The sequence below is a fragment of the Cetorhinus maximus genome, chromosome 15, assembly GCF_964194155.1.
Source record: "Cetorhinus maximus chromosome 15, sCetMax3.hap1.1, whole genome shotgun sequence".
NCBI lineage: Eukaryota > Metazoa > Chordata > Chondrichthyes > Lamniformes > Cetorhinidae > Cetorhinus > Cetorhinus maximus.
This window is the reverse complement of record NC_135893.1, coordinates 102,962,039-102,979,991: the sequence shown is the minus strand read 5'-3', so window position 1 is coordinate 102,979,991 and position 17,953 is coordinate 102,962,039. Positions and strand designations below refer to the sequence as shown.

The following is a 17,953-nucleotide window of genomic DNA, read 5'->3' as shown; positions in this document are numbered from 1 at the left end:
AGGAAGTTGGGTCCTTATCCTGCAGCCTAACACAGACTTGCATGGGGTGAAACCATTCTGCAACGATTGTAGAGCGATAACTGAACAGGGTTAGCTCAAAATCTTCATTTTTTCTGAGTAGGTCTTTTATGGCACATACCCCTCTCTCAGCCTGTCCTTTGGCCTGAGGGTACTTCGGTGAACTTGTGGTGTGGGCAAATCTATCTGGTGCTGCAAAGGATTGGAGACAATCGGTGAATTGTGGCTCGTTGTCAGAGGTGACAATGTCCAGAATGCTGTGTGTAGAGAGGCTATATGGGCTTCAGAGGTTCATGTAGCTTTTGAAGCTCTATCCATTGGGAATAATAATTCACAATGGTGAGAAATACTTTCCCTTTGATTTCAAATAGGTCCATACCAAGGTGCTCCTAAGGCCTGGATGTGAAAGAAGAGGGCAGAAGTGGGTCTTTCTGCCCCTGCCTGTGAATGGCGCAGTTGAAGACCATGAGTTCGATAGAGCGTGAGATACCTGGCCACCATGTGGACTGTTGTACTCTGACCTGACACTTGTAATACCAAGATATCCTTGGTGAATCTTCTGGAGGACTTCCAATCAGAGCTCATGATACCACAAATCGCTCATCATAGACCGAAGTCACCTATGATGCTGAAGTGGCAATGTTGTTCAAAGTATTGCCTCAAGATGGTGTTACTGGGAATATACTGTGGCCATCCATTAAGGCAATATGTCCAAATCTGCAAACATTCTTCATCCCACCGTTAAGCCTCTTGAAATTCTTGAACTTCTGCTTTGTTGCTGGCAAGTATTGAGCGGTTACGGTCACGAAGGTCTTGACTTCCTCAGTGGGAGTTTTATCATCTTGTTCGTTGACTTCACCGACTTTAAGGATTAGGTTCAGACTTGTACAGGCTTTTCTGCTCAACAAAGAGCATTCCTGGTTCTGAATGACATAGTGTCTCAGAGATTTTTCTGCCTCTGTATTTTAATGTTGCAGCAAGCTGACCTTTGACATTTAGCTTGATCCCTCCTGGACCTTGGAGTTGGACTGATGAAGGACGCGCAGTAAATTTTTGAACCACTCAGAAAAGACATGAAAGTGGAGTTGAGGATTATCAGATAAATTGTACAGCCTTACTTTGAGCCAAATCTTCCCGAGATTGTCGAAAGTCTGACAGAGTTTCTTTTAAAACACTGACCACTATCCTATCTCTACTTAAGTCGTCTTTTCATGTTCTGTACTCACAATTGTCAGTGAAATGGTAGAGATCATTTATTTGATTGATTCTTTCACCTGGTCTTTGGCTTAGTTGGTTAAACTTTGCCCTCTCTATTGTGATATTTCGGTGGAGACTAAAGTATGAGTCAAAGGCTCCAATAACGTCTTCATAGGAGGCTGTCTCTTTGTTAACCCCCTGCTTGGCCTGCACATCGTCTGTGATGCTACCAGCAGTGTTTAACAAGGTGCTAACCTGGTCCTTGTTATTCTTGCTCACAAGACCTGGAGTGTTGCAATACTGAGTGAAGTGCCTTCTCCAGTTTTACCATTGCTCAGCCTGTCTGGGGCCCTATACGTCCTGGAACAAGTCTGGGAGAGGTCGGGTAGAAGTTATTGTTCACCCTGGGTGGAAATTCCAGTTTCCCATGCTGCCTTTCTGTGCTAGTCGCTGGGCTGCCCTCGTGAATTCCCTCCCTGGTCTGACTATCGGTTTGGCCTCGAAGTCTTTCACCCGCTGCTCTCTGCTGCTGGGCTTCTCTTCAGGCTGTTTTCCACAGCGTTTTTTTTACTGTTTCACTGCTGCCACCATCTGTTATTGTTGGGTTGTCTTGGAAGATATTGGGTGTCTTACTAAGAGATCTGGCTGGAGGCAAAGATCTTTTCTTAACTAACGATATACGAGTACTTTTATGTCAATAAAAGATTACAGAACTATCATTATGACACAGCTCCTTGCACACATGTTCAGTGGCTATTACTAGAGTGGTATTAGAGTTAACACTTTACTAAAACCACCAAGTATAAAAAAGCAGTTTTTACAGCTGGCTGGTAGACATAGGGGTGTTGGAGTCTTAAGTGAATCTGATGTGTCGTTTAAAACTAAAGGAGGCTCGAGAGTTTTCCTTGTTAGAACATTTCTTCCTAACTGCTTTTATATAGTTTGTTTGCCATTGACTGCTGACACACACAGGTGAAAGCAGCCAAGATTTAAGAGTGGCCGACTGGAAGATTTTTTTTATTGTGTCTTCCGGGTGCTGCCAAAATTGTTCTGTCCCAATGACAGTAGCATGATGTGGGTTTTGACACACATTTCCAATAATTCCACATATTAGAGTGATATTATTGTTGCAATGTCATGCCCACCAGTACTTTGCAAATACACATGGACCAAACTGTTACAGAAAGTCTATGCATGCACAAAATATTAAGACATACAGTTATCTTGAAGAGGAGCTGCACCAATGAGAGGTTGAGAGAGCATTGCAATGGGTTTGCCCTCTCAAAACTCAAGTCTTCAAGATAATAAAAACTACTGAATGACCATATCGCAGATTAGGTTGTTTACTTTCGTTCAATGGTTTTACCATATCACAGTCAAACACACAATATAAATTCACTTACATAATGGTCACTGCATTTGAAATAACTCATTGTGTCTAATGTAGTGTTTCTGAATGTGCTATGTCTTGACAAATTTCTATCTGTCCTTTTATCTGTGGGCCTGAATAGTGACTTTTAGAGACTGTCAATTAAGTGGGTTTTCCCTAAAGATGATGGTCTGCATGTGGCAGATTGTGCTGATATTTCTGCACTGATGACATGTTATTTTTCACACTTTTGTTTCACAGATTTGAGATAAGAGTGTATTTTCTTGGCTGTACTGTTGCAGCAGTGACAGTTGCTTATAATGGGGTTACTTTCCAAAGCAGAGGTGTGCAAAATTGCATTTACTTCTAGATTATTATTTTCATTCTCCCATCTCCCCTCTCCTGTGTCTGTTAGCCAGTGCAGTAAGATGCTCTTAGTTGGCTTCTTGGCTGGAGTCGCTGGCATAAGGCAGCTGAGGAGAACGTATACACGGTTCCACTTAATGGGGAGAGAAAATTAAACCTCGTCTGACATAGATAGGTTAAGCGAGTGAGCAAAATTTTGGCAGATGGAGTATTAGGTGGGAAAATGTGAACTTGTCCACTTTGGTAGGAAAAATAGAAAAGCAGCATATTATTTAAATGGAGAGAGATAATAAGTGCTGGCCTAGCCGGCCCCCGTGAATAAATAAGAAAAAAGATTGCACAACTCTGAGGTACAGAGGGATCTGGGTGACCTGGTACATGAATCACAAAAAGTTAGTCTGCAGGTACAGCAAGTGATTAGGAAGGCAACTGGAAAGTTGGTGTTTATTGCAAGGGGAATGGAATATGAAAGTAAGGATGTTTTGCTACAGTTGTACAGGGTGTTGTGAGACCACATCTAGAGTACTGTGTACAGTTTTGGTCTCCTCATTTAACAAATAATATAAAAGCGTTAGAAGCAGTTCAGAGAAGGTTCACACGACTGATACCTAGGATTGTGGCGGGGGGGGTGGTTATCTTGTGAGGAAAGGTTGGGCAGGCTAGGCCTGTATCCATAGGAGTTTAGAAGATTGAAAGGTGACCTTATTGAGACATATAAGATCCTGAGGGACTTGACAGGGTAGATGCCAAAAGGATGTTTCTTTCCCCTTGTGGGAGAGACTAAAATGGGGGACACAGTTTATAAATAAGGGGTCTCCCATTTAAGATGGAGATGAGAAGAAATTTTTTCTCTTGAGGGTTGTGAATCTTTGGAACTCTTTGGAGAGCAGTGGAGGCAGGGTCATTGAATATTTTTAAGGCAGAGGTAGATAGATTCTTGACTAACAAGGGAGTCAAAGATTATTGGGTGTAGGCAGAATGTGGAGTTGAGGCCACAATCAGATCATTCATGCTATTAGTGAATGGCCGAGCAGGCTCGAGGGGCCGAATGGCCTACTCCTGCTCCTAATTCATATGTTCATATGCATGTCTGTACCTTTTGGTCCACCCGACAACTGAGGATTTAAGTTTCCTAAACACACACAAAATACAGAAGTAATGGTGACTTAATTTGAAAGGAGGGAGAGCTGTTTATCTCTGTTACTTTCATGTAGATTTACAGAAATTTTTTACTGATATGCAGCTGTAGCCATAAATATATAGTTCAAATATTTCCATTACCAACAGAAGAAAGAAACTGAATATGGATACAAATTAAGACCATTTAACTTTGCACCTTGTTTTGGGGGTGGTATTGAGAGAGGGATGAAGCTTCTGTATGAATATTGCAGGTTTATTAACTGAGGCATGGTAAGGAATATGAATGAGCTACCGCTACCTGTGACCCATCGTTGTATTTAACAACAACATCAGAATAAATGCAACCTCAAAATGTTGTCATTAGCATAATGTAATGAATTCTTTATTCTGAGCCTGTAAGTTGCCAACTAAGGTTTATGCTGCTGACTTCAATTTCTGGGCGCTATGAATACTGAATAGTATTTTGTACCAGACCAGTCCTAATTCTGATGAGAATTAAATAACAGAAACAAAACATATGCTTCGGAAGGGTAAGCAATTTTGAACTTTGTCCACTAGGTTCATAGCTCATCTAAAGCTATCATTTCTAACTGAACGAGGATAAAAGGTCAGTTGAAGGTCAAGCTTGACGCTGGGCTTGGAACATCACCACTTCCAAGGCAAATACACATTTTCAGTGCCCAAATTTGAACGTAGCACTCCAGAGTCTGCCCTAGGCTCTGTATAACACTGTTGGAACCATTGTGTCAATGCGCAATAATTTTACTCAAATATGTATAACAATCATCAAGAGATCATTGTATACACATTAAGCGTTCTCAAGAAAGCACATACAAAACTCAATCGTGGAGCCCGCCAATATTCATTGTCATGAAATAATTTTTTGTCCCTGTGTGCTTTGTGAGCTAAGACCTTCTGAGGTTGTAACATTCAGGGCTCAGGATGTTCCAATGTTTGTTAAGTTGGATCCTGCATAATAACAGGGGCGGGACCCTCTTGGAGTATTTTGATAGGTTACCCAATTCAGTTCAAGGGTCAGTCAGTTTTAGTCAGTCAGAAGCAGGAGAGGAAGCTCCGGGCAGCTAAAGGGTAGCAGGGCAGGCCGATAAGGTGGTTAAGGAGGCATATGGGATACTTGCCTTTATTAGCCGAGGCATAGAATAAAAGAGCAGGGAGGTTATGCTGGAACTGTATAAAAGGCTGGCTAGGCCACAACTGGAGCACTGCGTGCAGTTCTGGTCACCACATTATAGGAAGGATGTGATTGCGCTGGAGAGGGTGCAGAGGAGATTTACCAGGATGCTGCCTGGGCTGGAGGGTTTGAGCTATGAGGAAGGATTGGATAGGCTAGGGTTGTTTTTCCTTGGAGCAGCGAAGGTTGAGAGGGGACCTGATAGAGGTGTATAAGATTATGAGGGGCATAGAGTGGATAGGAAGGCACTTTTTCCATTAGTATAGGGGTCAATAACCAGGGGGCATAGATTTAAGGTATACGGTAGAAGGCTAGGAGGGGAGTTGAGGAGACATTTTTTCACCCAGAGGGTAATGGGAGTCTGGAACTCACTGCCTGAAAGGGTGGTTGAGTCAGAAACTCTCGTAACATTTAAGAAGTATTTAGATATTCACTTGCGTTGCCATAGCCTCCAGGGCTATGGGCCAATCGCTGGAAAATGGGATTAGTGTAGTCAGATATTTGTTGACCAGCGTGGACATGATGGGCTGAATGGCCTCCTTCTGTGCTGTAAATGTCTATGAGTCTATAAAATGCTGCTGTTAGTTATGAGGAGCTGGGTTGGGGTCTCAGTGAAGCCCTGGGAGGTACCTGGTATCTCCATGCAGTTGGGGTTTAGAAGGAGCCCCAGTAGCTATTTGCTTGTTCCATGATGTTGAGAGAGTTCAGGCTTAGAAGAAGCTTTGGAAGCTGTTGCTTGTTTGATGCAGCCAAGAGTTGGGGTTCAAGAAAGCCCACGTGACTGGGTGTGTTCAGAAGCAGGAGGAAGTGGCTCTAGGCAATAGAGGTGCTATGGTTAGCAGTCTGAAGGCAATCAGGGCTTGGGAGAAGTCCTGAGGAGCTGAGAAGGCGGCAGAAAGTTGTTGATTTTGTGCTGGAGAGGGTTGGGGCTCACAAGAAACCCTGAGAGCCATTTACAGCTCAGTGCAGCCGGGCGACTGGAGTTTGAAGAAACCCAGGATTGATGCCATAACACAGATTCTGGAGACCGAGAGGGGGGGAACCCAGGGAAAGGACGTAGGGAGAGAGACCACTGGTAGGAACCACTGGGGAGAGAAACCACTGGGGAGAGGAGCAAAGGAAGAGGCTCCAAGTAGCATAAGTGCTGCAGTTGGCGGGCTCCAAGTAATGAGGGCACAGGAGAAGCCCTGGAGAGCTGAAAAGGCAGTGGAAAGTTGTTAACTCCGTGCTGCGGGCTGCTGGGGCAAAGGTAGCCCTTTGGAGCAGTGGTGTTCTGTTCTGCGTGGCTGAAAATCTGAAATTGTGCCTGTGAGTTGGTGGTGGAGTGCACACTTGGGAAACCTGGGGAATGTAGTCTTGGGAGACAAGATTGAAACTCTGGGAGGTGAGCAGTCATTGAGGCAGTCCAAGTCGGAGCGACTTTTGAGGGATACATGTTAATTCACATGTAAAGTACCTCATATTAACTCTGAATGTTAAAGTGTAAGATAGATATTGTAAATTATTTTACTTTTCTGACTTTGTATAGTAAAATTTGTTTGTTCAATAACTGGAATCTCGTGGCTTTATTCTCTTAGTAAGTACCTGGGACCTCAAACCTTGACTGCTTTAAACAATAAGTTACTGGTGCCTAACCGGATCATACCAAAAAAATTAGGGCCTGGTCCAAGATCATAGCACCATAGTTTTTGTTTTGAACCAAGGGACAAAGCCCTGTATTGCTGGAAACTATCGCGAAACAGGTGTCGTACCTGGGACATGATTCTGAAAACCTCAGCCTATGGCTAACTGGAAAATGGGACTATTTGATCCCCTTCATAAACATGCAGGTTGCTGTCATCAATGTGGGCATCCGCGATGTCACCTGCCTGTGGGGGCCTTGAGAAATATGGTCAGCTTCAATGCCAAGTCGGTCCACAGATAAATTCTGAGAATGAGAGTAGGGACGGGAGAGGGTAAATGGGAGTCAATCCCCATGAGTTGGGGAGGTTGGGGGAGGGGTGCAAGTCTGTGCAGCCAGCTGCCTGCACAGTATTTCCATGGAGTATCCACAGTCAACTCAGGAGGGAGGGTCAACATGCTGCACCTCTGCCCTGAACCTGCTCATCGGTTATCCCCACCCCTGTTTCTGTTACCTCTTCACTATCCATGTTGCACACCCTCATTCCTCACCCTCATTCACAATTGTCACAAAGTTAACTGTGATGGAGCTTAACAGAATTGTGAATCATGATGGTTGGTGTTCAGATGTTCCTTTCTATCACAGAGTGAAGGCTTCTTGCCCTGTAAAGAGAACAGATGAGACATAAATTGGAAATAAATAAAGCAGCTAAAATAAAGCATGTGGGTGCTTTACTTTCATTACTTCTAAGCATTTATGCATAATCGGTAAGAATAGATGTACTGATATGTAATGCAAATCATACAATATATGATTAATATGTTAGGTTACTGGTTGTCTGATTAGAAATCCAACATCATTATTCTCAGTGGCTTCAAGATTTTCTCAAATAATTCAGTGTAAAGTTTCCCCTGGTAGGGCTCACCAGCTATGTTATGGTACCTATGCTCACCACCTAAACCTGTGAAAAAAGAATGCCTTAACTTTCTCTAAAAGTAAAATATAATCTTTAAAAGCTTCATTACACCAAATCTGCTTTGACTTCTTGCAATCTGTAAACATAGAAAAAACAAAGCTTGTTGAGTGTGCCTATTTAATAAGCCTTACAACTGAGCTGTGTTTTAGGCGTATCAGTGTTGTCATTATCACAAGGCAGTGCCTCAAATTGATGCTGGAGCTATCAGACTCTCCAAATACAGAATATTCTTTCAATGTTATGTGTCAAACTTGTGAGCTGAAGACTGTACATGTACCTTTTAGGAAATTACTATTGACTATCAAATGAAGTCTTGTAAACAGCAGAAATCAGCCAGTAAAAATATTTTAATGTTTGGCTGTTTCAGATTGTTATGGACATCAGGTTTAATTTAAACAGCCCTGATTTCTTCGCTCACTACCCGTCTGTAAACAGAAAGGTGTTTTTGATTTTCCCCTTTATAAGTGGTTGCGTATTTTCCCCAACCCTTCGGTTTTGGAGTGATCAAATCCTCTATTAATAACTCCACAGCAAACTCAAGATAAGGTAAAGTAAGAGGAGTAGATTATTTTACGCACACAAAAAGTGGGAAGGGTTTTCGCAATGTCCGCCCCTTTTTGTATTCATACAATAAAAGAGGGATAAGGCAAAGAAAGCGGTTCAGGGCAATGACCACAATAAAAATAAGAATTATGGTTTCACTTGAGTCCAGAATCAAAATGTCTGATGGTGCATTCATTGAGGGACTAGTAGGCTGAAACTGTTGCAGGGTGATCCACTTTTCCAGAAGTAATGACTTCTGTGACGGAAGAAGGCATGTAGAGATTGAATCAGTTCTGTAGGTGATAATACAAAATCTTCCAGCAGAGTCAGGTTAGATGGGGCCAGTTGTCCAACCTGGCCAGAGCTTGCTGCTAAGTGGCCTGCCAGTTGGATGTTAAAAGCAGACTGAAGATAAAACCCAAAAGCTATATAATTTAAGTGATTCAAGCAGCTCAAGTCTCAGTCGTGTGTCAGGGTGGTTTCAGGTTGAGCTATTCAGCTAACGGGGCCCCTTGTTAAAACCCATTGTGTTTTGAGCAAGTAACTAAAACCATGAGCACAACATTGGAGATGAGGACTCACAAATAGCACTGCCTTTGTCCATAGTTGGCTGGTGCAGACGTCTCGTCTACTATCCTTTGTGTTGACTTGGCTGGAATGTCTATACAATGCAAGGAGTGTTGCATTCAGGGGTTTGAGATGTTAGCCTTTGTCCATTTTTAAATTGCTTAGAAACTTCCAGAACTACCATCATGTGGTCAACGGCAGCCATTTTATCACTTCAGCCATTTGTCTTTCAAGAAAAGAATTTAAACGAGCGTGTGGAAGAGAAATAAATTTCTTTTAGATTTTTTCCTTCTTCATGCTGTCTCAGTGGGACAGGATTGACGACCATAACTAACGATGTCTGTCAATCTGGCTGAAAGGAAGTAGACCAGTGTTGGTTAAATCTATCTGAGAGCAAGGATCTAACTTCAGATGTCGGACCTAAGCCCTACAAAATAAGCGATCCGTATTCTTTAGAAAATTTTAATAGCAACATTACTAAACAATATATAGAGGAAGTATAGATAATATATGCAACATAATAATTCTGTATGGAATGGCCTGTCCATTGAAACTCTCCAGGAGTTATTTTGGCCAAAGGGTAACAGGCGCTAAATGGCTGCAGTGCTAATAAGATGTGCCTGTTTGAAAGTTTGGATTTAGCACATAATTTTGATTCTAATTGAACTTGCCCTGAGGTGCAAAACCAGAAACCTGCAGGTTTACCGCTCAAATGCTGATTAGACACAATTTTCTTGGAGCATTGTGTGTGGACAACTTGTACCCAGTTCCGCTGAAGGTGTGGAGTGCACTGCCTGGCATACAGCAAGATGTTGCAGGATGGCTCAAGGGCAAGGGTACACAGGCTCCCAGATGTGGCACTAGAGGTGCTAGTAGAGAAGATTCAGAGGAGAAAGGATGCCCTGTAACTGTGAGGAGGGGGGGAGGCTGGCACCCCGCCCTCCTGTTCCACTCTCCGCTGGTGCTACTCTGCTTGGCCTCATGTCCTCCTCCTATTCCTCGCCCAGATCAAAAAGGAGTCCAGCAAGATACCGATGACCCAAGCACTCCCTTACTTCTGGTGACGAGGACCCCTTTAAGTAGCGCTTGAAATTGATACCAATGTCACATTTATCCCCATAAAAACAAAAAACTACTGCGGATGCTGGAAATCCAAAACAAATACAGAAGTACCTGGAAAAACTCAGCAGGTCTGGCAGCATCGGCAGAGAAGAAAAGAGTTGACGTTTCGAGTCCTCGTGACCCTTCAACAGAAGTTCTGCTGAAGGGTCATGAGGACTCGAAACGTCAACTCTTTTCTTCTCCGCCGATGCTGCCAGACCTGCTGAGTTTTTCCAGGTAATTCTGTTTTTGTTTCACATTTATCCCCAAACAGCTGGTCACTGCTAGGGCATTTGTTGAAGCACTAGCCAAACTCTGTGCAGCCTCTTTAATGAGCACTCATAGGTTAATCCTACCTTGAGTTTGCTGATGGGTTATTAATAGAAAGTGGATCAGTAGAAAGCGAGGGGAAATACACCACAAACTTATTAAGGAAAAAAACTATTCAAAACACCTTCTGTTTATGGACGGGTGGTGAGAGGAAATGTTAGTGCTGTGTGAACTGACCCCCACCCCAGCCCCCCTTTCCGTAACACTGGCCTAATCTGATGTTGCAGCTCAAGACCCCCCCCCCCATATTGGCCACTTCTGAGCCTTTTTCACATCTAAGTATTGCCAAAAATTGTCCCCTCCATGCCTTTCTTCTCCTTGTTTCAAACTCTGTGCATCAGCACAGTGCTTGGTTTGAGGTTTTGTTCCTGTCTTGGCAGGGAATCTTCATGCTGTGTTATGGGACACTCAGTATAACATACAAAGTGTTTGCTCCCTAAAGCTGCAGTTATAGTGACAATGAGAGTTAGAATGACATTAATTCAGCAGTTAGATTATGATAGTCTTCACTGATGCATTAAAATAAATGTTCCCCTTTGGTAATTAGGAGCGGTATTAGTTTGTACAAATGGAACATATGATGCCACTTTGACATTTAAATCAAATTATTTTTCATTACATGTCAGTTTTCTTTTCCTATTTCATTTTGCGAGTTCCGTTTCTGAAATTGTTTGTGTTTTATTGGGCCAGATTTTGCTGTCTAATGGCATCTAATGGCATCAGCTGTTATTTAGACTGGCTCCTGCAGCCTTCAGCTCGGAACAATTTTGCTGGTGAAGTTGCTGAACATATGAGCTGCTAACTGCGCTGTTAGTGAAGCACAACAGCTGGCTCCTGAGGGCAACCAACAGGACATCTCCTTCACCAATAAAATTGAAGGATTCAAAAACAAACAGCAGAAGGCTTGAGATGAAGGATGAATTAAAGGCCATGAGCTCAATGTCATATCAGGTACAGGAAGAGAAGTAAAAGGAGGGAAGGAAAAATTTGACTGAAAGCAAGAGACCAAAAAAAAAATAGAAAAGAAAAGTAGGAAAATTGAAAACTTAACTTCTTAAAACTTTGAATGTTGCTGAGAAGAGAGACATGTTGCCGAATTTTTCATATTGATCTCATCAGGGACAAAAATACCAAATTTCAAACAATTAGAAAACTTATACTACAAGAGAGAAAGGTCCTGATTGGTTGGCAAGTTGACTCCATTTGGCTGAGGCATTGCCATGGCCATTTTTAAAATTGCACCCAAAAATTCAAAACCTGAAGTAATGAAACTTCACACATATAATAGTTAATTTTTGATGCCCTTTTGTCATTAACACATGTTAAAAGGGTTTTTAATTTTTTTCATGGAATATGGGCATCGCTGACTAGGCCAGCATTTGTTGCCCATCCCTAATTGCCTTTGAGGATGGTTATGGTACTAATTACTAACTCTAAATATGTGCGGCGGGTTTATTTTGTATCTACTGCATAAATATAGCAACTTCATAAAATTCAGTGCAAGTCAGTAGTGAGGCAGGCAGCAAAATGCTGCGTTCACAAGGCGAACTTGGACAGCAACTTTTGAATATTTAACAGCACGTCTGTTCCTGGCTTGAAGTTGCTGTACCATTTATCCTGACTGCAAATTCTGGCCGCTTATCATCATTGCAGAGTGTTATATCTGAAAACTGGGACTCAGAGAATTATCTTTATTTGGAAGATTAGTGATTTGGCTATTGACATTGTTACAGAGATGGAATCTCATATCCACCACAATGAAGGGGAGCCAGCACATTGAAGAAAATGGAGACTAGTGGATACTCAAGATTCCACTGGAAAGCAATGATCAACTTCTTTGATTTTTTTTGTACAGGAGCCTCCTTAAATTCTGTTTCTTTTCAAATCTTTCATTGAATTATTCTTGAGTAGCTGGAACATTTGAAAAGAGGTACCGTAGGAGAACTGTTCTTAAAATGTATTCATCATAGTTGGGCAAAATTACTGGAGGAGAGCCAGCATGACGGGCAATGGCCTGTCTGTGCTGCAAACATTCTATGATTTCATAAGTAGCCAATAGTGTCAATGTTAGTAGAGGGGAGTGATATTGTTTAAAGGTGTGGATGAAATTCCTATATATGGTTCTCTTTACCTTCAGAGGCTTTAAAATCTTTCATTATGTTGTACTTGAGCTGACTAAAGATGTTTAAGAAATTTGTCCACTTCCCTGAGCACCAGATCAGTGTGCTTGACACTGTCGCTGCTCGCTCCAATGTGACCTATTGATCTTCTGACTCCTGCAAAGTTTCTCAGTTATAGTGGAGGCTCAACTACTGATACATATAGCTCTCTGCAGCCTGCGACTCATGGATGAATGCACCACATTGTGTCTTACCGAGCCATGTAGCCAATTTTTTTCCCTTTGTGTATCACAAGTTGGTGCATTAACATGATTGTGCCTTTCACTGCCTATTAGAGCTTTTAGTGGGGATTGCTTTGACATAATGAAAAAAGGTAACTAAAGAATAAGTAAAGTTAAAGAGGCCTTTTAGGCCATTTATTGCAAATGAAATTTGCCCAAATAGGTAACTCATTCAGCTTTAAAGGAGTGACTGATGAATCACTGTTTTGTCTCAAACATTTGCTCAGTCACAGAGAAGCAAATATGTTTCCAGCTTCTTTGAGTAATCGCATGTTAATTTGCGGAGAGGAAATATATCTTAACAATATCTATTCTTCAAATGTTGGTGTCAGTGTAGAGGGTAACCCTTTACCACCTTTGCGTGTTTAAGGACAAAAAGTGAACATGACATGCCAAAGTTCAAAGCATATATTGTAATATATCCTACTTTTGAATTAGTTGACATGATTCTTTTATATAAACAACCGCAGATGATAAACGAGGTTAGATGTTATTATGCAGGTGGAAATAGGCAATCTTAGTGATGTTGCGAATGTGTAGTAGGAAGCTCATCTCGGAGTCAGATATAACAACTGGGTTGTGAGTCTGGTTCAGCCTCAGACTGTTGCCAGGAGAGATATGAAGTTGGTCATGAGGGAACAGATTTTGTGATGGAGAAGGAAGACAATGGCCTTTGTTTTCCTAATATTTAATGGGAGGAAATTTCTGCTCATCCAGCACTGGACGTCAGACATTGTATCAGTGAGCAGTTAGATTTAGTGGTATTGCTGGAAACTAAGCTATAAAGTATTAAAACATTTTTAATATACTTTAGAATAAGGCCTTGGTAAAAAGAGATACCTGAGGGCCATAATGTGGAATGTTTTCCTTTAACGTTGCAATATTCGGGAGAAGCAAGAAAATTAAATATAATGTGAGATTGTGAAAGATATCCATCTGCCAAGTGAATTAGTGGTTGGAATGATTGTACCTATCAAGGTACTAACCTTTTTGTGGAATATATCTTGTGTATCAAGAAGCACTTTCCGATACAGTAAACAACATGCTTTGTCACTGAAGTGATTTCCCTCGACACCTTCTTGTAATGATAAAATAATTCTCATAATGTTATTGGAATTTATTGTCAAATAGTGGTGTGTGTGTGTGTGTGTGTGTGTGTGACTTAACTGGATTAAAGGCAGCTGGTCTGAAGGCTTTAATGTAAACGTGAGGCAAGTTTAGAATGTAAGGTGTAAAAGGACATTTGCATTTTTAAATAAACCAAACTAGATTGTTTTCAAAGGAGGGGTGAAATGTGTCACCTAGCCAGGTGAAGTTCAGAATCAGTGTGTTTATTTTTCTCAAAGATTACTGGTAAGACTTAGTGCTATGTAAGATTTTTATTATCAGAAAGATAAAATCCAAAGACACAGTGAAACAATGGGAATTTGCATTCAAAGGGGAAAATATGTATAAAGGAGGAAAGGCTGTGTGTAAGGGTAGGCATTTTTAAGATCTAACAAGTGTGAAAAGCCTTTAGCATCTGTGCCTCAAGCTGCCATTTTCAAAGAACTGAACTTAAGAAAACTTTGAATTCGACTGGTTCAGGGTATTGTGTGTCACCTTTCCTGGGTCTATTAAAATCTGTGTCTGACTGTTGCCTTAAAGTGTAACTGGGAGTCAGATTAAGTAGAGGATTTAGAAGTTATCGTACTAGTAATTTGTAGATCTACGTGTGTGTTTAAAATCATTTCTCTTATTAATAAATGTTTAATCTAGTTTTGTAAAAAACCTATAAGACTTGGTGGTCTTATTACAACTGAATTCAACACACGCATCTCGAAATTGTTTCAAGTTTCCCTTTGGGATTTGAACAACTCAGCATTTGCCATCGGCTGTGCCATAACACTTCTTATCATGTACTTCATAGAATTGTTGCTATACAGAGGGAGGCCATTCAGCCCAACATGTTGTACTAGCCCCTTGCAGGAACATTGCACTTCATGCCACTCCCCTGCCTTTTCCCCATAGCCCTGCACATTTTTCCTTTTCAGATAGTGATCCAGTTCCCTTTTGAAAGCCTCAATTGAACCTGGCTCCAGCACGCTCTCAGCAATACATTCCAGATCCTAACGACTCACTGTGTGAAAAGGTTTTACCCCAAGACCATAAGACATAGGAACAGAAGTAGGCCATTCAGCCCATCGAGCCTGCTCTGCCATTCAATAGGATCATGGCTGATCTGGTAATCCTCAACTCCACTTTCCTGCCTTTTCCCCATAACTCTTGATTCCCTTCCTGATTAAAAATCTGTCTATCTCTGCCTTGAATATACTTAACAACCCAGCTTCTGCAGCCCTCTGCGGTAAAGAATTCCACAGATTACCCTCCGAGAGAAGAAATTCCTCCTCATCTCTGTTTTAAATGGGAGACCCCTTACTCTAAGATTGTGCCTTCTGGCCCTAGACTCCCACAAGGGGAAACAATCTTTCAGCATCTACCCTGTCAAACCCTCTAAGAATCTTATATGCTTCAATAAGGTCACCTCTCATTCTTCTAAACTCCAATCAGTACAGGCCCAACCTACTCAACCTCTCCTCATAAGAAAATCCCCCCATACTTGGAATCAACCTAGTGAACCTTCTCTGGACTGCCACCAATGCCAGTATATTCTTTCCTAGATCATGGGACCAAAAACTGTTCACAGTATTCTAGGTGTGGTCTAACTAGTGCCTTGTGTAGTTTTAGCAAGACTTCCCTATTTTATACTCCATTTCCTTTGAAATAAAGGCCAACATTCCATTTGCCTTCCCTATTACCTGCTGAATTTGTATGCTAGCTTTTTGGAATTCATGCACAAGGACTGCCAAATCCCTCTGTGCTGCAGCCATCTGCAGTCTTTCTCCATTTAAATAATATTCAGCTCCTCTATTCTTCCTGCCAAAGTGCATAACCTCACATTTTCCCACATTATATTCCATCTGCCATTTTTTTGCCCACTAACTTAACCTCTCTATCTCCCCCTGTAGACTCTTTGTGTCATCTTCGCCACTTGCCTTCTCACCTATTTTATGTCATCTGCAAACTTAGCAATAGTACATTCACTTCCCTCATCCAAGTTATTAATATATATTGTAAATAATTGTGGCCCCAGCACTGATCCCTGTGACACTCCACTAGCTACAGGTTGCCACCCCTAAAATCCCCTCCTTTATCCCAACTCTCTGTCTTCTATTAGTTAGCCAATCCTCTATCCATGCTAATATACTACACCCAACACCATGGGCTCTTATCTTATTAAGTAGCCTTACGTGCGCTACCTTATCGAACGCTTTTTGGAAATTCAAATATATTACATCTCTTGGTTCCCCTTTATCTATCCTGCTTGTTACCTCCTCAAAGAATTCTATTATATTTGTTAGGCATGATTTCCCCTTCATGAAGCCATGCTGACTCTGCTTGATTAGATTATGTAATGCTAAATGCTCTGCTATTACATCCTTTATAATAGACTCTAACATTTTCCCTATGACAGATGTTAAGCTAACTGGCCTATAGTTACCTGTTTTTTGTCTCCTTCACTTTTTGAATAAAGGTGTTACATTGGCAGTTTTCCAATCCTCTGGGACTTTACCAGAATTTAAGAATTCTTGGAAGATTACTACCAGTGCATCCACTATCTCTGCAGCTACTTCCTTTAATATCCTAGGATGCAACCCATCAGATCCAGGGGACTTATTGGCCTTTAGCCCCATTAGTTTTCCCAGTACTTTTTCTCTGGTGATAGTTATTGTATTTATTTCCTCCCCCTCTTTTGCCCTTTGATTATTTAGCGTTGGAATGCTATTACTGTCTTCTACCGTGAAGATTGAAGCAAAGAATTTATTCAACTCTTCTGCCATTTCCTGGTTCCCCATTATTATTTCCCCACTCTCATTCTGTAAGGACCCTATGTTCACTTTGGTCTCTCTCTTCCTTTTTAAATATTTAAAGAAGCTCTTACTGTCCATTTTTATATTACTTGCTAGTTTACCCTCAAAGTTTATTTTCTCCCTCTTTATGTCGCCGTTGCTTCTTTTTCCACTTAGCTTAAATCTGTGCCTTCTAGTTATCGGTCCCTCCACTAATGGCAATAGTTTCTCCCTATATACTCTGTCCTGAGCCCTCATGATTTTGAATACCTCTATCAAATCTCCTTTCAACGTTCTCTCCAAGGAGAACAGTGCCAGCTTCTCCAATCTATCTACGTAACTGAAGTACTTGATTGGCATTTCGGTCATTATTTATTTCCGGAACGTTTACCTGGCAATTGTGATTGTTTGAGAATCTTTATGTTGTTGATCCTTTTAAAAGGTATAGGATGATTGAAATCTGAACGACTGAGAGTTTGATCCCTGTAGACTACATTTTATTTATAATGTTCTGTTTCCTTTGTTTTCAGGTGGCAGAGATGCATGGTGAACTCATAGAATTCAACGAGAGACTGCATAGATCACTGATGGCCAAGGAAGCCCTTATCTCACAGATGAGGCAGGAACTTATTGATTTACGAGGGCCAGTAAGTAGCTATGTACAGACTGCTCAGAAATAGTGGATAATTGTGGACTGCGAGCTTCAAGTAGATAATTGTCTGTGTGTGCAAAAAGCCCATGGACATATTTACAGAAAAATCTGCATTTGAATAAAGTCTAGATATGAAGTAGGTAAAATAGAGAAAGATTGCCAAAATACATCAAAAGTTCCATATGAAAACTGTGATAAAAGAAAACCAGTGGTTTGCTGCTGACAGAATTTGGAAAGAAATAGATCAAAAATTCGACATAGAAATAGAGAAAAAAAAGAAGTGGAGCTGCTGAGAATATTTGGAGCGCCTGGATCTGAGAAGTGAGAATGAAGAGCATTCCTACGGAGTGTTCTATGATTTTATAGTCAAATCAAGGCAGTTGCTCTGTGAAGGCATTTTAGAAAAAGGAAATACATGAGAAAATGCACAATGGAGCAAGCAAATTAAATGCATTACAATTTAACATGAGCAAGCTTTGTCAAATCACAGAACAACTTGGTTCTAATAAGGCTTGCATCCTGGTGGTTTAATGTAAAATTAATTCAAGAAGAGCACTGGTCAACATAACTGAATCAATTACTAACCACAT

At 41.2% G+C, this 17,953-nt stretch overlaps 1 protein-coding gene across 2 annotated transcripts in view; it reads left to right on the top strand.

Moving 5' to 3' along the window:
• The window catches only part of snx29 (sorting nexin 29), a 504,385-nt gene that overhangs the window by 301,534 nt on the left and 184,898 nt on the right, over positions 1-17,953 (top strand). For both annotated transcript variants that reach the window (XM_078559132.1, XM_078559133.1), the window contains exon 16: positions 17,242-17,358. In XM_078559132.1, coding sequence (XP_078415258.1) covers positions 17,242-17,358 — 117 coding nt within the window. The remainder of the gene's footprint in view (positions 1-17,241; positions 17,359-17,953) is intronic.